Source organism: Nothobranchius furzeri, chromosome 18 (genome assembly GCF_043380555.1).
Source record: "Nothobranchius furzeri strain GRZ-AD chromosome 18, NfurGRZ-RIMD1, whole genome shotgun sequence".
Classification (NCBI taxonomy): Eukaryota; Metazoa; Chordata; class Actinopteri; order Cyprinodontiformes; family Nothobranchiidae; genus Nothobranchius; species Nothobranchius furzeri.
This window is the reverse complement of record NC_091758.1, coordinates 17,694,320-17,717,328: the sequence shown is the minus strand read 5'-3', so window position 1 is coordinate 17,717,328 and position 23,009 is coordinate 17,694,320. Positions and strand designations below refer to the sequence as shown.

The 23,009-nt window shown below is 43.4% G+C and overlaps 1 protein-coding gene across 8 annotated transcripts in view; it reads right to left on the bottom strand.

Moving 5' to 3' along the window:
• Positions 1-941: 941 nt before the first annotated feature.
• larp1b (La ribonucleoprotein 1B) overlaps positions 942-23,009 on the bottom strand; it is a 37,814-nt gene continuing 15,746 nt past the window's right edge. The window contains exons 2-19 of one of the 8 annotated variants that reach the window (XM_015969394.3): positions 21,961-22,022; positions 20,175-20,231; positions 19,515-19,737; positions 15,262-15,417; positions 13,765-13,887; positions 13,514-13,682; positions 11,906-12,050; positions 11,646-11,823; positions 10,992-11,179; positions 7,245-7,601; positions 6,258-6,369; positions 4,941-5,110; positions 4,101-4,207; positions 3,866-4,020; positions 3,635-3,779; positions 1,578-1,687; positions 1,386-1,513; positions 942-1,273 (exon numbers count right to left, since the gene is read on the bottom strand). In XM_015969394.3, coding sequence (XP_015824880.3) covers positions 1,043-1,273; positions 1,386-1,513; positions 1,578-1,687; positions 3,635-3,779; positions 3,866-4,020; positions 4,101-4,207; positions 4,941-5,110; positions 6,258-6,369; positions 7,245-7,601; positions 10,992-11,179; positions 11,646-11,823; positions 11,906-12,050; positions 13,514-13,682; positions 13,765-13,887; positions 15,262-15,417; positions 19,515-19,737; positions 20,175-20,231; positions 21,961-22,022 — 2,816 coding nt within the window. In that variant the 3' untranslated portion in view covers positions 942-1,042. The remainder of the gene's footprint in view (positions 1,274-1,385; positions 1,514-1,577; positions 1,688-3,634; positions 3,780-3,865; positions 4,021-4,100; positions 4,208-4,940; positions 5,111-6,257; positions 6,370-7,244; positions 7,602-10,991; positions 11,180-11,645; positions 11,824-11,905; positions 12,051-13,513; positions 13,683-13,764; positions 13,888-15,261; positions 15,418-19,514; positions 19,738-20,174; positions 20,232-21,960; positions 22,023-23,009) is intronic. The other 7 variants (XM_015969397.3, XM_015969396.3, XM_015969395.3 and 4 more) reach the window with 7 other exon arrangements.

Sequence of the window (23,009 nt, the reverse complement as noted above, 5' to 3'; positions counted from 1 at the left end):
TAATATTTACATTTATCTTTTATTCTATCTCTAAAACCCATCAAGTCCAGTGAAGAAAAGTCATTTAATGGTAGTTTTGATGCTAGTTTATGCTCATAATCCCAACAGAAATATTTCATATTTTTCCTCACATTTAAAAGCAAAAGCATTAAAAACTGAAATGATCACCTAAGACTGTTCCATCAGTCAAGTCGATGCAATAGTTATATAAAACAATAAATTATGAGCTGTCTGTGGGTGGAACTAGTGGGGCTGGCTCGTTAGCTGCTTTCAAGCTAATACAAATCCAGGTTTGGTACAGGTTGTTGTTCCTGGGAGCTGTCTGCCCATGCCTGAACAAGAATTTATGGAGCAGGTTTGCTCACCATGAACGTGAAAGAGCCTCAATAAATGTCTGAATTTTATAACGACTGTTCTGGTGAGAAAATGGAACGCTGTAAAAAGATAAATGTTTGACAGAGCTGCAGCGTTTGACAGAAGTCTAAAGATGTTTGATTCTGTTCTTTATTTAGTGTCACTAGTTAGTTTGGTTTGGCTCTGCTCTAAAACACTTGACTGAATGAAGCTGACCCTCAGACACTTTAAAATCTGTTCTTTAAGTTAAAAAAAATCATTACTTTTGTATGTTTTTAATTAAACTGAGGAACGTCTGTTGGAGGAGCTTCTGTCTAATCTATGGCTGCAGCCGTCTACCTGATTGTCAAAAATGATAGAAAGCAGGATTATTTGTACTAATTAGTCATTAAACACACTCCATTCATCGTGATGAGGATTAAGGCACATGAGATTCTCCACAGCGTCTCCATCCAACACCTTCACGGTTTACAGCAATCAGTTTGGCATCAGAGTCAAAAGACAAAATGCGAGGAATGCATTTTTTTGTGTTGTTTTGTAAACATTATGAGCTCGCTGCCTATGCTTGCTGCTTTAAAGAAAAAAGCTCTGATAAAAACAATCTAATTAACACTACGTCTTTCTTCATGACCAAACGGTTTGTTTGTGAAATACGCTGAGCTGAGCTGCAGCTCCATCCACGTCAGGATCATTTCTCCTGCTTAGCACCATCCTTCCTTCCTGCTCGGCTGCTAGCCTTCTCCCTGTGGACAGGCGGGGCTTTCTGGGTGGCGTCTTTGACGGAGGAGGCTGCAGCGCTGGAGGGTTTAGAGGCCTTGGTGGGATTGGAGATAGAGTTGGAAGAATGTCGATGGCGTTCTTCATCCCTGCCTGAGGAGGAGTGATGTCTTCTCCTGCCCCCCGCCCCTCCTATTGGAGGCTGCAGACACACATTCGTCACAATACTTAAGGTCCCCAGGAAGGTTTCAGCCATCTTATCAGTTAATAATCTGGAAGCCAAGTGCGTCAGTAAATAATAGAGAAAGGCTTACCACCACCCTGAAGTCCTCCAGGTTCTTGAACTTGTGAAGATGCTCCTGCAGCTTTGGATCTATGGGCTGGTTCTTTATTTTAGAATACTTCAAAAAGGCCCAGAACTTCTCCAGGCCGTACAGCTGACCTGAGGGGAGGAGGATTAGTGTTCCACTGGGCTGAGTAACAAACATTTGGAACGAGGTGATTACCTTTCTCGAAGTCTTTAAGAGTCTCCTCTTGAAAGTCTTTGAAGAGATCCAACCTGAACCTCTTCTCCAAACCGTAGCTGTAGTATCTGAAGAGACACTCCAGCCCGTACCTGCAGGACAGACATTATCAGACACATATGATACATTCTGATTATGTTTATGAAAGTAGCTTTCGGGTCATTAAAGTGTTTCATCAGCTGTTCTCGCAGCTTTTTATGGGTTTTAATGCAGCTGCAGAAGAACCAGTCAGACCAGTTCACCAGTTTCTGGGTACTGGGGACCACACCTACACTCCTGAGAATTGATTAGAATTGTATCACCACACAGCAAACTAAACTGTTTGGGCTGCATGGTGGCGCAGTGGTTAGCACTGTTGCCTCACAGCACGAAGGTTGCAGGTTCGAAACTCGGCTGCAGCCTTTCTGCGTGGAGTTGCGTGTTCTCCCCATGCATGCGTGGGTTTCCTCCGGGTACTCCGGTTTCCCCCACAGATCACAACATGCCCTATAGGTTATAAATTGTAAGTCGCTTTGGATAAAAGCGTCTGCTAAATAAACGTAAACATAAACTACAAACACACAGATCTGAAAAAAGCCTCCAGCAGCTGTTTGCTGAGGTCACACCGTACTGTGCTAAAGTTTTAGGCAGGTGTGGAAAAAAACGCTGTAAACAAAGGATGTTTTCAGAAATGATTGTTTTTTATCAGTTTGCAAAATACAAAGTGAAAGACCCCCAAGCATTTAGCCAAAGTCATCCAGATCCATGTTCAGCGTAAAGAAAAACCAGAAGTACTGGAAGTGATGGTCTGGCCCCCACAGAGACCTGATCTGGGACTACAGGAGGATGTGCGGAAGCCTAAATCCACAGAAGGTCCTTCAACAGCTGTGTGCAAGTGCAGAAGAACTGATGCTGCTCTGAAGACAAAGGGTGGTCACACCTAACTTCAATCTGATTTAAATTTCTCTTTTGATCATTCACTGATTTGTACTGATTGATGTAAATAAATGATCAACACCTCCATGTTTGAAAGCATTCTTTGATGACAGCAGTTTTCCACACCTGCTTAAAACTTTTGCACAATAACCAACCTGGTGACAGTGCAGCTTCTTAAGCCGGGCGTACACTGTGCACCTTTTTCACTTTTTTGAGCCGATTTTCCACTCGTGTGAGAATCTACGAGATCTGGGTGAGGTTTTGCGCTGAGCGTCGTGTAGCGTACATGTTACGAGTATACAGCGTTACGAGAGGCGATTAACACCACGTGAACAGCTACTGATCAGCAATTGTGAGCTCGCACGGACTTCTGGAGTGTTTGATATTTTGCTCGTTCCTCGTGAGGGTTGAAGAGGCGCGGCGAGCGGCTGCAACGCAAAAAGTACCAGAACCGCTCACGGCGCATGCACATTCATGCGTCAACACCGCTCACCCGCCATTTCCCTAATAACACACGCTGTTCGTTTTTATTTCTACACGTTTTTTTTTACACACAGTGACAAGGACTGTCAAGAAAGTGTGTTTGTCGTGTTCATGTCAAATTAAACTGATCACAAAACACAGATTTACTTTCTTTATTTCGTTTTCCTCACCCGACCCCCCATAAATCCCTGTGTGTCCTCCTGCAGCACTCCCGAAGGACAACAGGCAAAACAAGACCAAAAAGTCTGGCGTGTTGTGTAAAAACTGCTATTTTTTAGCATTTTTTAGGTCCGACGTGTTGCTACCAGACGTACAGTGTGAGCAGTCAGGTCGCATCCGAGAACTGGGACATGCAGTGTGAGCACATGACTCGTGAGATCTGCCCTGCGAGGAAGTCGTACAGTTTGAGCTGAAGCTGAGTGCTACGAGTGAGAAAGTCGCACAGTGTCCGCCCAGGTTTACTCTGTGTAGTTCTTAACAAGGAGGCCTTCTTTCCTGTATAGATCTACACAGTCTAATCTCTTTTGGTCAAAGGTCAGATTATAAGCCTTTATTCTGAAACGATGTTTGCTGACCGTTTCCATTAGAAGCGATGGTAAAGCAGACCGCAGTCATGAAACAACCTTTGAAGTCTTCCTGACCTGTAATTTTCTTTGGCATCCTCCAGCGCAAACAGTTTGAACTCCTCGTACATCTTCCTGTTGAAGTTGTCTCTGAGGAAGAAGGACCAGAATCTGAACAGTGTGTTCATCTCCTGAGACTGACCGATCCCCAGCCGTTTCCTCTCTGAAGGCGGAGAAAACAACAGGCTCAGCAGGACAGACATGACGTTATTATGTGGATGGATACTGGCCCAGCGTGGCATCTCATACCGTTAAGGCAGCGCCGACGGTACTTGTGATATCCCTGCTGAGTAAAGCCGTTGTCCCTCAGCGTCTGGTGGGATGGATGCCAGAACTTGGGCAGAGACTGGGGGGTGCAGCTGTAGCCTGTCAGCGGAGCTCCTTCAGATGGAGATGCGTTGGAGCTGTTGGAAATGTGGAGGGAAACTTAGTGATTCTATGTGAAGAACTTCTACAACAACCTTCTAAAAAGGCGTTTTCAGACCTGATAGATGCAGAACGTGAGCGGTGTTCCCGGGAGTCCATCACCCAGCCGATGTGGGCTTCATGAGGAGGGTTTGAGCTGTGGCGGGTCTTCTTCTTCCTCAGCATCTGGAAAACCATAAAATGAAACCTGGGGCTTTACTAGACAACGGCGACATTGTTCTTTAGAGTAAAAATGAGGGAATGGAGGGGTTGACTTGGCCTAAAAACAAAAATCTGTGCTTTATTCTATGGTAAAAGATGACATCTTTACTCGTTGAAGATTAAAGGACAATAAAGTGTGGATTTTTGTTTTTATTTGAAGTTAAAGATGGGAGACAAACAGGAAGTCGAAGGTGTTGGTTCTTCTGGGTTTGTCTAGCAGCATAAACTAAAATGAAAAATAGTGATGCACCGATGTGAAATTTTTGGGCCGATGCCGATATTGAGATCACTGTTATGGCCGATAACAGATATTTGATGATACCGATATATTGACATTAATGCTTCTAAAATCAGCATTTTGTATAGAATAAAAATTCCTAAAGCTGAATTTACATTATTATGTACACACACCACACACATTTACGGTTCTGAGATGATGTCATTCACTGTCACATGACTAACCCCCCCCCCCCCCCCAAAAAAAAAAAAAACAGATAGATGGTTGATAATATCGGCCCAGTTTTATTTACTGGACCGACACTGACACGTTAAAAAATGACTAACATCGGCCGATACCGATATTGATGCCGATATATTGTCTAACCCTAGAAAAATAGTTTTCCTACCGTGGACAGAGGCTGACCTAAACACCCACTGAACCGGTCCAACAGCATTTCTCCAGTTAGTAGAGTCTCACCTGACCATCAATGGTGGCGCTCTCTTTAATGACAGGATAAAAGCGCGGCGTCTTGTTGGGGTCCAGGCGTCCAGGTGTGCGTGGCGTTTTGGGTGTTCTGGGCTGGCGAGCGCTGGGCGAGTCCGGGACGGTTGCAGGCAGAGAGACAGCCAGTTCTGCTTCGCTGGCCACTAAACACACACAACGTACTTTATTTATGTTTGGCGTCAAGGCTTCTGTTTGAACAATAAAGACTTGCTGTTGTCGATGATTTAGAGGAGCGATGATCTGGGAGATTTTACTAGACACCACAGTCTAGTTCTACACGGTTCTGAGTGAGAAACACAATCATAAACACAATCATCCTTCATGTTTTCTAAGCCGGGAGTACACTGTGCCCATTTTGGCTCATTTTGAACTGATTTGTCTCTTGGATGAGAATCTTTGAGGTTGTTTTGTGCCGTTAGTCACGTACGGGAGTAAACGAGAAGTGATAAATAAAACAAGTAACTGGAGTTCCGTTGGTCCCACCAGGTCACTGGTAAACCAGATAGCCAGTCCATCCCTGCCCAGGACTGGCATTAGCCAGCTTTTAAATGACAAAACAGCACAAAAGTCTCCAGGGCTTTCGGGATTTTGGATGTAAAGATTTGATGTGTTGAGTGAAAATTACTAATTTTTAAGTCCGGCATGTTGCTACCACACATACGGTGTGAGAACATGACTCGAGTACAGTTTGAGAAGGAGCCAAATACAACGACTGGAAAAGTTGCAGAGTATACGCCCAGCTTAGTTGGCAGCAACCTCAAATAAACCGCCTTCGGCATCGTCATCAATGGTGTGAGTAATAATGGTGAACAAACATAAGTGTATGCTGATTTGTACCAAGTTAAAAAACTTTCTGCTCATCATCTGAAAATGAAAAAAGATTTCCATTATTTTAAACTGTATGAGGTGGAAGACGCTGCTCTTTGTTGCATCATTACTGAAATCAGAGCAGAAAGCACAACTATGGCGTGGGACTGGTTCTATTAGTTATTAATAAGGAAAACTACACTAGCAGTCGCAGACTAATATGTGTGTGCATTTTAGTTTTGTTATATATGAAGTCAATAATAGGAGCATTTATTTATCAGTTCAGAGACAGGCTCCCATTAGTTATCCAAGAACCAGGGTGAAGATGCACTTCTGAATTAAAACACCGCATCTTCAGAAGTGTGTTTTTGTGCTACCTGAAGACAAAAGATGTCCTCCGATGACATGACAGAGCCAGCAGTGGCTCCCAGCTCGTTTGGGTTTGACACCTCTGTTCTAAAATAACTCTGTGGCAAAACCCACCTGACATGGGAGGAGGCGGGACTTCCTGGTTCGGGTCGATGGGCACTTTAGGTGTGAGGGTGTCAAACTCATCTTTACTGATGACGTTAATTTTCCTGAAGTTCTCCGCATCCTTCAGGAAGACATCAAACAACATACGGTGAGTCACAAGGCACTAAATAAAAGTCTGATGTGTAAAATAAATCAGCATGAAAAGCTCAACCTGTAAGTTTACATGCTTAATTATAAGATGGAGTCAGATAATCTCTAGGATTCCTTTATGTTAATCAACATATCTCAGTTTTCTTGTCTCAGATCTTCCTGCAGGCCTTTGACCTGATAACAGGACAACATGTAGGACGAGATGTCACGCTGGGACGCACAACACGTGTGTAGTGGACTCTGGACTTTACACGCCAGCATCTGAGACCAGCTGTATTTTCTTCCACAGTCATCCATCAGAGCGTGTGTGTGTGTGTGTGTTAGTGTGTGAACCTGAGGAGTGCTGACGATGCTAGAGTCCTTGACACAGGTTAATGCTGAGGGGATGCATATTCTGAAGGTTTTAAATGTTTTGGGTGAATAAATAATTATGTTGATGTTGTTAAAAATCGCTGAAGCTGAAATAAACTCATTCAGAGCTTCAGAGTCTCAACAGCTGTGGGACCGAACGTTTCCTGCTTGGATCAAACTCAACATGTAAAGAAGATTTATGACTTATTTCAGGTTTCTGTGTGTCGGCTGGTTATTTACATTATTTAGTAACTTCCTCACCAGGTAGTTTCGGGCTTCTGTACTCTGCTTTATTTGCCCAATAACTGTGACTGGTTAAAGAAAGTTTCTTTTTAAATGGTGAAGATGGTGAGTAAACATGGAAATCAGAGAAATAGCTAAATAAATAAAAGCATAAATCAGGATTTTGATTTGTTCCATACAACCCAAGGTTTAAAACATCTGCTGCATCAAAATAGACTCATTTGCACACACATTCACACACACTGGTCTCACCTTGCCGCCCTCGGCTGGCTCCTCCCCCCACAGGTCCTGCTCGTAGTAGTAGAGCCCATCATTAATGGCTTTGGCAAGCTCGGCCGTGATCCGGGCTCGGGACTCGTGACTTCCTGTACGATCTCCGCCAGGATGCTTACGGAGATAGGGCGGGGTCTGTGTGACGATGAGAATCTTGTTGACATCTTGGTCGTCCAGCTCGTAGTCCGAGTCGTCCTCGTCGGACCAGTCTGTGAAATTGTTCTTCCTGGGTGCCAGCTGTTCCATTTCCTCATCGAACATGAAGTCCAACTCCTCCTGGTCCGGTTCAGCCTGGAGAGGAGTCTGGTGGATCTGAGGAGGTGCCTTACCTTCACCCTAGTGCACACAATGAACACAGAATCGTCAAATAGCATTCAAAATCAGACAAATATTGAAAGATGGAGAAAATCTTGTGGCAGCTATAAGCAAACGGTTTACTCAACTGGCCACTCCTGAACATTCGCTACCACAAACTCCTTCTAGCCCAACCATCTCAAGCCCTACTGCTTCATTTTCCTCTTTTTCCCCTGTCACTGAGAACTGTGTTCAAGTTTCTCACGTGCAGCCGCCCTACTACATGCCCACTTGACCCCATTCCGACTAAGCTGCTCCAAGCTATTGCTCCTACAGTAGCCGCAGCAGTCACATGTGATCAACGCTTCACTGACATCCGGTACATTTCCCACCTCTCTCAAGCATGCTCAGGTTAAACCGCTGCTAAAAAAAACAAAACATCTCTTCCTCCAAATCATGTGGAGAACTACTGACCTATCTCTCTCCTCCCTTTTCTGTCCCAAATCATTGAAAGGGTGGCTTTCAAGCAGATCACAGAATACCTTTCATAAAACTGTCTGCTTGACCCTTACCAATCTGGGTTCAGAAAGGGCCACTCCACTGAAACTGCTATGTTAGCAGTGACGGAATGCTTAAAAGAAGCTAGAGCGACAGCCAAATCCTCAGTGCTTATCGGCTGCATTTGACACTGTCAACCATGGCTTCCTTTGGTCCACACTCTCTAGCATGGGCATCACAGAGAAAGCACACACCTGGTTTGAATCGTACCTCACAGGACGATCTTCCAATGTATCTTGGCTTGGACAGTCCTCTACCGTGCACCATCTTGCCACAGGAGTCCCCCAGGGCTCTGTACTAGGACCTCTTCTCTTTGCCATATACACCACCTCACTGGGTGAGATCATTCGATCACATGGCTTCTCCTACCACTGCTATGCAGACGACACCCAGCTCTATCTGTCATTTCCACCGGATGACCACACTGTCTCTGCACGAATATCAAACTGTCTCTCTGACATATCAAAATGGGTGACATCCCACCATCTCCAACTCAACCTCTCTAAAACTGAACTGCTTGTCATCTCAGCAAAAGCATCCATACAGCACAATATCTGAATCCAAAATGACTTCCTATCTCTGGCTCCTTCAAAGGCAGTTCGAAATCTGGGTGTTGTGATTGATGAACACCTGACCTTTAAAGATCATGTTGCCTCTGTTGCCCGTTCATGCCGCTTTGCGCTGTATAACATACGAAAGATCAGACCATACCTAACACAACATGCCACCCAGTTCCTGGTGCAATCTACTGTCATCTCCCACCTCGATTACTGCAATGCCCTTCTAACTGGTCTTCCAGGCTGTACTGTGAGACCTCTTCAAATGATCCAGAACGCAGTGGCGTATCTGGTCTTCAATCAGCCAAAAAGAGCACACGTCACCCCTCTGTTCATTGAGCTCCACTGTCTACCGCTAGCAGCACGCATCAAATTCAAATTGCTAACACTAGCATACAAAGTCCGAGATGGTACGGCTCCCTTCTACCCGAATCCTCTTGCAAAGGCTTACATCTCGGCCCGGCCGCTCCGGTCATCACAGGATCGTCTGCTAGCAGTGCCTACACCACGATCAGGACAATCCAGATTCTTCTCATGCATCGTTCCACTAATGTGGAATGACCTACCAAGCACTACCAGAACAGGGACTTCCTTTTCAATTTTCAAGAAACTCCTGAAGACCCTGCTCTTCAGAGAGCATCTTCTAAACTAGCACCCTCCCTGCACCCGTCCCCCTTCTCTTCTGTCCACTCCTTGTTCCCTCCTCTCCATGATTGATGTCAAGTTGTTGTTGTTATTGTTGTTAGCCTCAAGGGCAACATGCCGATTATCACTTGTAAGTTGCTTTGGACATAAGTGTCTGCTAAATACATAAACATAAAATCAGGAGACTTGGTGAAGAACGACAGCTTAAAGAGGAGCTCGTGTTTTCATCAAAAAGTTTGATGAAAATGTCTAAAAGTGTACCATCAGCTGGAAGGTGAGACATGAGATTACTGAGAGAGGACAGACAGAAAAACAGGAGACAAGTACAAAGGGAAAACCTGTTATTTGGACATCTCATCTCTGACTGGCTAACAGCAACACAATTTGATCACTGACTCCGTTTGCTCTTCAATGTTGATGTTTTATGTCCACAAATAACACAAGCCTGGAGGAGTTCTGCTGTGTGGTGGAGTTGCTAATGCTAACAGTTAACTTCGGCTAGCCAAGATGTTGTCTGGTGTTTCCTGGACGCTAAAACAAAAACAGCCTTCCTCGTGAGCCAAGATGGGTGAGTCCATGAATGTTAAGTGACAGTGTGACGTAGATCTGTCAGGCTTTTGAAATCCTATTTATCAAAAGCTAATGCAGCAGATAGGTGTAGGAGACTATTTTCTTGTTCAGCCGGCATGAAAAACTCAAGAGTGATCAATCAAAACCAGACATAATAATTAAAAATGTTTTTGATGAGTTTACCTGACAGAAAGGCATCAGACTCCCTGGATCTGACCGGTGGATTTTGTTCTAGTTTCAAAATCAACGTGAGTCTATTATCAGCAACAAGAACAGGATCTGGGTCACAAATGGCCCACGGGCCACAATTTGGACTCTCCTGGCATAAATGGACTGTTGACTTGCCCACTGCCCCCCCCCCCCAGAACCAGGTTCATCAGGTCTGTGGTGAACATGACCTCTCTGCTCTCTGGGTACCTTTGAACGCTGCTGCCTCATGGGCTCGACACACGGGAGGCGACGTCGCCTCTCCTCCATTCATTTTCAATTAGACATGCGCAACAAAGCGATAATAACGGGTCTCCCTCCTACCAAGCGAAACGCGAAAAACGTGCGTGTGAAATTTTGCGCTCGTGCACGTGTCATGCACAGGCGACCCAGCGACGCGATCCCAGAAAGTTGAAACATTTTCAACTTTTCATCGCTGTCGCTCGGACGAGGACCAATCAACGGAGGTTTCATTCACTGACCAATGAGCGGACAGGATGCTCCGTACACCTCCGAGCAAACATGGAGAAGTTGATTATTATTATGTTTTATATAGTAAAATCAGAAGTAAGATTTCACATAACTCTAACAGCACCTTGTGAAACATCATATCTACCACTTTATTAACTCTGAACCGCTTAAATAACCTTAATTCCCTCCAACCTGACACAGCCAAACAAAACAACAGAAGTTTCGATTTCGCCATGGAACAGAACGCGTAGACGGCTTTGCCGCTGATCGCCTCCCGTGTGTCAGGTAATAAAAGCGACGGCGACAAATTTCGTTGATCGCGGTCGTTTGTCGCCTCCCGTGTGTCGAGCCCATCACAGAGAGATTACTGATGTCCACCTCTGGTTGTAACCTCACAGGTCCAGGTGAAGAAAACAGACCCTACCTTTGGTTTTCCAGAGGCCTGTCGGTGACGTTTCTCCACCTGGATCCACATGTCAGGGTCCGGTTTGGGCACAATGGGGTCTTTGGACACTTCTGATTCTAGGGGGGACTCCTGATTGGAGGAGGTGGGTTCTCCTGAGTCTTGAGGCTGCAGTGGCTCTGAGAGAGGCTCTGCCACCGGTGATGAAGCTGAAACACAGACAGTCATGTTTCTGTCAGCACCGTTTACAGCTGTGTCACTCATTCATCCATTTGTTTGTTACCAACTAATGCTTTCCTTTTATCTGGTTCTGGTTCTCTTATCTAAGTAATAAAAATAAAGCCTGCAGGTGTTGAAATGACCAAAAACAAACATCCATAAATACTCATGCTCTCCTCAAACTCTAGATGCTCTAAAATTGATTAACTAACCATATAATATTCAACACTTATGAATACATTTATTTAAACGATCCTTTAGCAAAAAGATTTGCTGCTTATCTCCATCTCCACCAGGAGAACATGTCCTCCATCAGGTCATTTGTAAATTTACCTCAAGAACATAATAAACAACGTCTCTGTTCATAACAGGCACCTGGAGGACAAGGGAAGTGAGACAGGAGGCGGAAGAGGAGGAGAGTGGTTTGATCTCAGCTCCTGATGGGTTGATACTGACCGGTGTTTGTGGAGGCGAGGTTCTGACGAGGAACAAACTCGGGACAGTTGATGAGTTGGGAGAAGTCTGTTCGAGGGGAGCCCACTACGAGAGGAACTGGGATGGGCCAGCGCTCCGGTTCGGTTTTACAGCGGATCCTATCATCCACCAGCTCCACCTCCGTGCTGCTTTTCAGAGCCTGTGGAAAGAAGCTCAGCTCAAATCTGACAGCAGCAGCACCCAGCGGGCGTCGGACCTACTGATGAATTAGGTGGCGTTACCTCCATGATGAGGCTGACGTCAGTGGTGAGAGCCTGAACTCTGTGGAAACTGGCGATTAGAGAGATGGGGAGGAAGCCCTGGGCGTCCATCTTCCTCCTCAGGAAAAAGTCCCGCTCCAAGTTGTGAATGCTGAAGTAGTATTCACTAGGAGGAGAGAACGAGTCGGATCAGCCCTCACCACGGGATTCAGTTCAGCTCATTTAAGACAACTAGAACAAAGCTACAGATGAACCAATAACATCAGAACTGGTCTCATTCTGGATTAGATGATGGCCGGCCAATCTGAAGCCCAAATTTCAGATTTTTGTTTTTGGTTAGGCCGTGTGAACCCCTAACCCGTACTCACCATAACAGAAATCTGATTCACTCAATAAGAAAACATCCATGTAGAAGTTTTTACCTCCAGAGTCAAAACATTTCTTTCAGAATGTTTGTTGGTTTCATAGTTTGTTAGTTCTAACGTGGAAAAAGGCTAATGGGAGTGTGTATGCCGTGTTCATCACCGCTTGATGATTACATTCAGAGGGAAAATTCATTTGTGGGTTTGTGAAGCTTTACCTAACCAAACCCAAGTCTGCACGGCCCTAGTCTCCAGCCTGTCACACCACTTCAAGTCACCATGCCTCTGCACACATGCACGTGCACACTTCTGCACCCATTCTGCAGGCAGTAAGTAGTTTCATGTGGCAGAGGATTGAGTGAATGGGCAGCTTGAATAACGCAGGGAGACGTGAGGAGGGAGAACAAAAATACCACCCCTCTCCTTTGTCACTCACTGCATCTCACCCATCTCTTCTCTCCTTTTTTCAACTCTTTCCTTTTCTGCTCCGGCCTGGATATAATTCATGACCTGCCCCCTCAGCAGCACTCTGTCTATATTTAGGACCGCCCCACCCCCTGGAATGAATCTGATCTTTAAGACCCAAGCCTTTGGTGATGGTGGACTCAACGCTGCCTCCTGCAGGTCAGACTGAAAACAGCAGCGGCAAAAATTCTGTTTTCTCTCGTTCGTGTTTCAGCCTCATGTAACTGCACACTGCAGAAGTACTATAAAAGTTTTATTTTCCAGCACTTTATTAAAACTACAAGCCTTTCAAAACTTTGAAAGCACCACATTAAATTCAAAAGTTTAAAGGATTTCAACCATAAAACCCTGTAAATGAATTACCAGACCACTAAGATATTGGCTAACTGCTGCGCTAGTCAGCCTGGAAGAAATCACTGATCAATAATTTTATGAGATTGCTTCAAAAGTTCAAAGGTAAATAAATTAAAGCCACCCAGGTGTGTTCGTCTCTTAAAAGTCAGGAAAGTCTAAAATGCAACCCCCCAGCTTTCTAGTAAGAAAAAGTTTGCTTCTCCAGCAAGTTATTGATCTGTAATATTTTAATAATTACTAATATCCTTGTTTTGAGAAGTTAAAGGGAAAATTATCATCACAAAATAATTTTAGCTTTCAAAAATAAATAAGTAAATCACGTTGTTGTTGTTGTTGCCCGTGAGGACTTTTAACTTGAAAAGACTGGACACTCCTGTTTTAGGTCTTCCTGTTATCGGTTCTGTTCCCTCAGATCATATAGAAAAAGAAAAAGAGAGTAAATACATACATTTGTCGTTTGATGTATTCCTTTAGTAGCTTCTCTTCCACCGTGTACATCTGAACCTTTCTGCCGTCGTCATAGTAGTAAACCATGTTGGTACCAAACTCCGCCGGCACCTGAACCGAGCTGTCGGACGACTGGGAGTCTCTGAAGTTCAGGGAGTATTCATACCGACCTGATAAAGCAGCACAAACTCTTTAAATGTTCCACACTGGAGAAAAATACAGAAACATAAACCCAAAAAAATATTAGCTAACCAGAACCTCGTCCATGAAATCTCCCACGTCCACGACCTTTCCCTCTTCCTCGTGTTCCTCCTCGGACGGTCCCTCCATCACTGGGAACGCTGGTGGGATCGTCCTGTGGCTCTCCTCTCTGACCTGTTAATGACAAGTACGTGAACTCATAGTACTTCACATGCTGGAGATCCTGCACCAGCTGGGCAAACCTCACTGAGTCTAAAATAAATATAAATTTCACATGAACACCGAGACTAACGACTGGTCGTTCTCCAAAATCATCCAGGAAAAAAGGGCGGGACTCTGGTATCAGCTAATCTAAAAAACCTTTTACATTATTTTATAAAACCTTTGTAGCTTCAGAACACAGATGTATTAAATATTTCCTGAAACATTAAAGGGATATTCCACTGCCAAGTCTGTTGCCATAGTCCCCAGAATCAGATAAGAGGAAAAATAATTTTGTAACCAGCTCATCTGGCAGTATTCCATTAGCTTAGCATAAACAATGTAAGTGAATGGCAACAGCTAGCATTTTGTGTGAAAAAGTCATGAAAATGGCTCAATAACGATCCTAATTTTTCTTGATGACTGAGTTGGTTACAAAATGTTTTTACATGTTTTTACTTTAAAGATGTGTCTTCGCACACTTCCAACCCTAAAAGGGGAATAAGCTCACGTGCATGCTCTTGTTGTGTTTAAAAAGATGGCAAAAGAAAAAGGGCACACCATCTGAGAGATGCATGCATCAAGATGATCCCACCAGTATCTTCAGGGACTTTTTCTGTTTGACAGTTAAAGAAATTCTCACTTAGAGAATTCCACACACTGCAGTCCGCTGGATGGCATGCCAGACTCTGTGGTACCTCTCCTTTCATATAAAGACAGGAACAAGAACCTCCAGGTGTTATTGGATTCTGCTGCTCTGACTATAACATGAAGACATCAGGATACAAACAACCAACCCGAGGTTCAGGTGAAACCAGGTTGGACAAAACCCAAGAGCTGTTTTTGAGATTCAGTCACTAATCTGATAAGGATCTACTTTAGGAAATATTTACAACATCTGGATTCTGATGCAAGAAATTCCTTCATAAGATATCAGATTCAGCTCCTTCATTTGCCCAGTTGATACCAAATACTAAATAAATCAAAATTATGAAAATAAATATAATCATGACTTGTACAGTGAAATCAAATTCACGGCATTCTTGTTTTCTCTTAGTCTATTCACAGATCAGTGACTTTCCCTAAACACTTTGACCTGTGGTGGAGAAAACCAGAATAGGACTACCAACCTTGGCAGACGAGCTAACATCTATTTGAGCCACAAACATGAGTAAAATAACAGTTTTAAACAAAAAATGTAGTCAGAAATTAATAAGTTAAAGGTCAAGCAGTCATTCAGGCATGCACAAGAAAAAGAGCTTGAGACTGACAAACGATATCAGAGAGCAAAGATCAAAAAAGCTGATACAGAAGCAGAAAGAGACCAGTGAGCAGCAGACCACTTACGCCAGCTGCTATCATGCATCCTGTTATTATGGAGCTTTTGATTGAGTGATGTGGAATCAGGCGAGGTGCTGACGGGTTCCGAGTCCGGGCGAGACGAGCGTGAATCATCCCGGGACACTTCATCCAGCGGCAGAGAAACCCACTTTCGTTTGTTACCTAGCCACACCGAAAACACAGCTAGAAGTTTTGGTTCAACAACACAAACGTCCTGGAACAAACTAATCAGCTGGTTTCTGAACTAAAGTTGGAGAATTCACTGGTTTCTACACAATTTAAACCTGAATCACAAGCAAACATTTAGTAAATGTAAATAATGATAATCACTGGATCAAAGTGACGATTAGATGCAAGCTACTGTGAGCCTCCAGAGTTCTATAATGTGAAATCAAACCAAGGACAAATCAAACATAATTAGTGTAAAATTAAGATTATTGTTGAATTTGTTATGATGATGTGCTCTAACAAATATCTGGGTATTCAAAGTCAGTATCCCACTGGGCTGCAAATGTCAGCGATAAACTACAAACAGCATTCAGACGAAGCTCCTAAAAGGCCTGGAGATGTTAACGGTAATTCTCAGATATGTTTATGTTTATGTATTTAGCAGACGCTAAGCGACTTACAAGTGATAATCGGCATGTTATGGCTAACAACAATAACAACAACTTGACATCAATCATGGAGAGGAGGGAACAAGGCGTGGACAGTAGAGAGGGGGGACGGGTGCAGGGAGGGTGCTAGTTTAGAAGATGCTCTCTGAAGAGCAGGGTCTTCAGGAGTTTCTTGAAAATTGAAAAGGAAGCCGCTGTTCTGGTAGTGCTTGGAAGGTCATTCCACATTTGTGGAACGATGCATGAGAAGAGTCTGGATTGTCCTGAGCGTGGTGTAGGCACTGCTAGCAGACGATTCTGTGATGACCGGAGCGGCCGGGCCGAGACGTAAGCCTTTGCAAGAGGATTCAGATAGATGGGAGCCGTACCATCTCTGACTTTGTATGCTAGTGTTAGCATACAACACTTCCTTTGTATGCTAGTGTTGGCATACAACACTTCCATTGTATGCTAGTGTTAGCATACACTTCCTGCGCTCGCTGGAATTTTGACAACGTTAATAAATAAGTTGTGCAAGTTGGTCACAGCTTAGTTTATGTGGGCCATAAAGTAAAGGAATGCATCTTTGAGAAGACTTGGTGATCAGACTGAACAAAATGACACATAGCAGACACTAAATTTGACTAAATTGCAGCAGAAAAGTGCAACAATGTCAGTTCATTTGAGCTGCAATGTTTAGTCGACCGCCACTTTGAGGTTCGATACGACAGACGAGGGTGCCGTCACTGCCAAAGTTGTTTCTGTAGAGGTCGTCACGTTGGTTAGTGGTGTATTCACAGGTGTTGTAGGTGAAACAGTTTCTACAGCCGTCACCGATGCTTTGGAACAAAAACTGGTGATTGATCGCCGAGGTTCCCGGCAGCTAATGGCGGCGGTTTTGTGGTTAGCTCCATTCATGTGGGATTTGATAGCGCAGATGCCCATCGAGGCGACATTAATCTTCTTTTACAAATCGAACAGTACGCCTCCTTATCGTTGTTGGCTACAGGCTTAGGCCATGGATTAAAATCATCCACATCAAGCCAAGAAAGAACAAATTTACACTTCCCCATTTTGCTTCCACCATCTTCTCCTTGAATTGGCGAGATACATCACATACACGGTGGCCAAAGTCACGTGGCACGGAAACACACGAAAACGGCTGGCAGAGACCTAAAATTTGGTTAATTTTATTACCTTGTCACGTTTATTTTTAATATACAGACTTATTTTAAATACACATCAATACTCACCGAATTTAAGACTTCACTTAATGGATTTAAGACTTTTTAAGACTTTTTAAGACTTTTTAAGGGTCTTAATTTGCCTAAATTAAATTCAAGACTTTTTAAAGACTTTTCAAGACCCACGGATACCCTGTTAATTTTACTTCTGATGGACCAGAACCATAAAGTTATGAGTTTGCTGCACGCCTCAGAGAGCAGAGACAAACCAGAGGGAGAAACCATCGGCCAAAGCAGAGAGACTAAGAAGCAGCGGGGGGGTGGGGGGGGGCAGCAGGTGTCTGGTGAGTTCACGATGCTAGCTTAAACTCGTGTGCTAACATTAAAATATAGTACAGATTACTATCATGTATCAGACAATTAAAATAGTATTGGTCAGTTAATATAATATTAATACTAATGAGCGTCTGTCAGCTGTCTCATACTCGTTAATATCCGTTCACCTAAAGTAGTTTAGCTTAGAGAGAGGGAGAGAGATGCCAGTCATCTGGTTCTGGAGTTCATGCGGGCGTCTGTGAGCTGGATCCGACCCAAACACCAGCAAGCCAGTCCAGTCGGTATTTTTAAAAGCTGCACATGATCCTCTCCTGGTTGGCCGGGCGGCGGTTCTGAACCGGTTCCGACCCGGAAACCAACTGGCCTGCTGAGCCGCACATCTCTTCTGGTGGTCGGTTCTGACCTGGTTCTGATGGTGATCTGAGCTCCAGACATCCGCATTTCGTTTTTTAAACCGCACCACGGGTCTCCCAAGCCCAGCGCGGACCTTTCCGTCCCGGTTCCGACCGATGTGGGCTACAGAAGTCCGTCTTTTCAGCTGCAGAAACACCCTCAGGCACGGAGATAGAGGCGTCGTTTCTCTTACCTGGAAACCCGGGGACTCGATGTCCAGACAGGCAGGAGTTGGTACAGCCTTCACACACTCTAGTTTATCAACACGAACACAATCCAGCACTAGTAAACACACACACTGACTGGATAACATGACCTCTCTACCCTAAAACTAGCCACTCTCCACACTGAGCTGAGGCGGCCTAGCTTCTAACTCCCTTTGGTTACTTCAGAGGTTTAGATTTTAAAAAAAAGAGCCTTTTTAGAAGCTTTGCTGAGAAAGGCCACTTTTGACTAGAAAACTCTGCTGTTATGTATTTTAAAATTAAATATCCACGACAAACATTTCAAATAGGATTTTTTGGACAGCATTTTATAAGAATTAGAAAAAAATGTTACCTGCAATTTGCTTTTTAAACATCATGCCATACCATATGTCTGATTTAGCAAAAAAGCATATTAAAAAGAGTTTTGTAGTTGGACAAACACCTTCCTCAGTAGAAATAAATGCACTGGGGGCAAATAGAGACCCATCTAAGATTGCGGACGACCACCACGGCTGTTCCATTAGGCAGTGCCAGTCCATGGGGGGTCTACATATATGATGTCTGTGGGACTGTCGAGCAAATACGGAGCCTAAGTCACGCCCATCTACTTCTGGACCATGGGTCCCGATCTACCAAAACAAAAAAAAAAAAACAAAGAGAGAGAGAAAAAGAATGGCGGTCTATGGGGGGATAAAAGTTATTTTCTCATATGTGCCATGATGGATTCAACATATGATGTCCGTGAATTTTAAAGATACATTTTGATGCCAAGAAAGCACTTATTTTCCAGAGGAGGCAAATGTTATTTAGGTTTGGCGTGAAAAGACGTAGCGAACGACAAATGTTCGTTTCATAACACTGACTTCATCAAACCAGACTCGGAGAAGATGATTAGTTTAGCAAGTTTTGAATCCGTCTTCCAAATGCCCCAACAAGATCCTTAGCTTTATCCTGACTCAGGAATTGAGTTTTAGCTTTCAGATTGTTTTATATTATTATAAAAGTGGAGTAAATGAAGAGAAACAGGATACATTGGTTCATTACAGCACAGCATTCATCAGTCACCAAACCCACATACCACAAATCACACTAGCAAGACATTTCTTAGCAGCATTTGAAATGATTGCAGACATGCTTTTCCAAATCTCTGAATGCACCGTCTCCAAGAGCTCATCAACTCCAGTGATAACAGGCCTTCCCATGTGGAAGTTTCCCTTTCAGAGTTAGATTTTTCAAGAAGAAAGAAGATGAACTATATTATGTTGTAAATAAAAGATGTTTGAAGTTAAATCAGTCTCGGTGGGTTACAGCTGTGTAGGAGGTGGAAATACTAAAAGCTAAAATCTATAACATGTTTGAAAACTAAATAAAAATGTTTCTTTACTTCCAGAAATAATGACGTCCTCATCCAAGCCTATTATAAGGCAAGGGAAGTATTCAGGCACCATAATCAGCTGTGTCCAGACCAAAGAGACGGTCCGATTAAACATGCAGATAGAAAAACAGAAAACCCCAAAACAAAAATTATTAACGGGACTCCTCACCCTCACCTCCTGGTTTTTTCAGACTCTTGACATCTGGGGTCTCTGTGGACTTGTTGTCTTTGGGCAGCTCTCCCAGCGGATCGGGCTGAGCCTCCTGGTTCTCCTTGCTCTCACCTCCATCCCGGCTGCTCTCTGACTTTCTCTTGGATCCCTCCCTTCTTTTGTTTCTTTCTCTGCGTGACGAAGACTTCTTTCCATTGTTGCTCAGGACATCGTGCTGCTGCTGAAATGGAGAAACGACAGATTTTGTTCACACGCCACAAAATAATACAAAATGTTGTTTTTGTTTAATCTCCACTTCAACTTTCTGCATCTTCTCACTTCTGTTTTTATGATAAAAACAAATGTTACTGAATCTTGTGTTTTGACCAATGATCAAATTTAGATTCTGTAGTCATGAAAAGCCTAATCACAAGACAAGATCTGATTTCACAAGTTTGAAAATTAAATTTCTAAACTATAATTTTAAGGAATTTAAAAAAACGAACCTTATTTTTGATTATTGAGACACATTTGGAACAGCAGTATGATTCTGGTCGCACATCTTTTGGTTTTAAAATAATTTGCAACTCGACCCACATCAGCAGAGATAATGAGCAGAAACCAGAACCCAACCACCTCTTCCATGATTAAACTAACAACCAGCACCCAGTGTCGTACCTCCTTGGCCAGTTCTCCAGGAGTGGGCCAGTTTGTGATGTCACTGAAGTCACTTGACTGTAAAAATAAAACACAAATAAAAACATTATTGCTGTTTTAGAGGTGCAGCTTTACTGAAGATTTTACTTCACCTGCCAGGGGGCGCTTTAGCAGAAAGTGAAACAGGTGGAAGTCAAAAGTGGAAATCGAAGAAAGTGCTCATTTTAATTTAGCACATACAAGCAGCCGGCACGACGAAGAATTTTTTTCAAATCCATACCCCCTCATCACGGTAACTACACGTATGAGTTCATATGTTGCCGCATTTAAGTTGAAGGCCATCGATCTGGCAGTAAAGGAGGGAAACAGTGCTGCCGCACGTAAGCTTGGCATGAATGAATCCATGGTTCGGCGTTGGAGACGGCAGCGGGAAGAACTCATTCAAGCCAGCTTCACCCAGGGATGATGACAGCAACACGTACAGCGTCACTGACATCGCCACAGAAAACAGGGTATCTGCAGGTTTAAGGGAGCCAAATTTAAGACTTTTTAAGACCTTTTTTAAGACCACTTTGACCAAATTTAAGCTGTTTTTAAAATTAAATTCAAGCTATAATTTCCAGCTATTGCCTGGAACCGGTGCTAACCACGTCGCAAACGTGGGATTAGCCATCCAGTTACCATTAAACTTGCACTTCCCCATGGCGCAAGCTCCCACTAGCTTAACCAGCTAATGTGCTCATCTAAAAATAACCCCCTTTCACAACCAACTGAACGTGTACGGTTCCGCTTACGCCAACATCATACACAAAAAATGCTGAACACTAACTAGAAATTCACGAAAACTTTATAGAAATTAAAGAATCTTGTTTATTGGGTCTTTGGTAATTTAAGACCTTTGGAAACTGGATTTAAGGATTATTTGTCATTTTTAAGGATTTTCAAGGCCTTAAATTTGGAAAAGCAAATTTAAGACTTTTTAAGACATTTTAAGGACCTGCGGATACACTGAGAAAAGGTATGTGACAAAGCTCTTCTGAGGCTGTTCAACTCCGACACTGAAGAAGAGGACTTTAATGGATTTAGTGCGCAAGAGGAAGATGAGAACGAATGTGTTTTATTTACTAACCAGGCATGTTTTGTGTGCAGTTTTTATTTTCTAATCATCCGGGGCTTATTAATGCTGTGTCAGCGCTGTTCTTTTCTTCTAAACATGCATGCAAATTACCGGTAATAACGTGTCAGTTCTGTTTTTATTTCATAACATCCAGAAATATGAATGCTATCAGTGCTGTTTTCTTTTCTAAACTTGCAGGCACGTTCACCCGTGTTTAAAATTCGTTTTGTTGAATTAAAACAACAACGAAAAACCTCCGTGTAGCGTCTTTCTGTCTAATTATCTTATGTTATGGTCATACATGCGCTGTTGCCCGGAGACCTGCATGTGGCTGCTGCGCCGCGGCTTGTATTTGAGTGCAGCGTGTGTGTGTAGAAAACCCTTTTATTTGTTGGTGCGATCTTTAGTCCGGAAATTACGGTATTTCCTCTTGTGCAGATCAGTGTAAAGGGCTGTAGTCTGGAAAAGCAAACACAACTAAAGAGCAGGTGTGTGTTTCCCACTCAGCCGGTTGACTTGACGAGAGGTGGGAAAAAAACATATGGAGACTGTAATCGACCCTAACAAGGTCAGAACAGACATCAGAATGCTAAAAAAAGCTTGGATGTTTGTCGTTTGTGACATTCTTATCGTTTCAAAGAATTTGTGCAAGTTTTCAAAAATAAAAACACGGAAAAGTAAGTTTATTACCTTGCTGGATTTTCTCATCCTTGGCTTGCTGGCTCGGACGACTCTCAGAGCATTTTGTTGATCTGTAGACACACGATCAATGAGTCAAAGGCTCAAATCCTACAACAGACTAAATCAAAGTGTGTGTGTGTGTGTGTGTGTGTGGGGGGGGGGGGGGGGTCCTCCACTTTTACAGTCCACTGTGCAGTGTGAGGGGTGGGAGACATGATCCACTAATGATGCATCGCGTTGCAAGCAGCAGCAAATCTGCATTGATTTTATTAGCAGTCCTGAACTACATAGGAACTCTAAAGTGAGATGGTGCAGCACAGGGACCATTTCTGAGCAACACACATAACAGAAACATCATAGAGCCCAAGTCACGCTCATCTACATCCAGATCATTGGTCCCCTACAGCCAAAGAAAATAAATTGGGGGATAAATGTTCTTTTCTGATCCAGTTGTTTTGTGCCATGGATTTCACACAGATGTCTGCGAATTTCAAAACCAAGAAAGTGCTTATTTTTGACAGGCGGCAAAAGTTATTTTGGGTTTTGTGTGAAAAGATGCAACGGACTACAAATGTCCGTCTCACCGCATTGACGTAAACGAACCAGACATGGAGAAGAGATTATTAGTTTAGCGAGCTTCCAAGCCTTCTTCCAGGACAAAAGAAGGAGCACTAAACACGATGAAAACCACTTTAAATCTGGCCACGTGGAAAGTAGCAGCTACGCTGGAGAAGAGATTCTGCGGTGACATCGGATTTGTGGTAATTTTAATTACTAATTTTTACAAGCTAATAAACCTCAAAGTACTTGATAGACAGTCTAAACACACATTACTTTTAATTTAAATCAAAGGTCAACATATGTGATTAGAAAACAGCTTTTATAGCTCCGTTCAGGGACCCATGAGCTGATCTCAAGAGACTCATTTCTACCGGTGTGTTTTAAATATTTGGTCCCTTCACATCTAGGTCGACCCGGCCCAACCCTGGTAGGTTAACTGTGTTCACATCTGGATAAACTGAGTTTTCCGTGCTCAGCCGACCGGATTTTTCGGACCC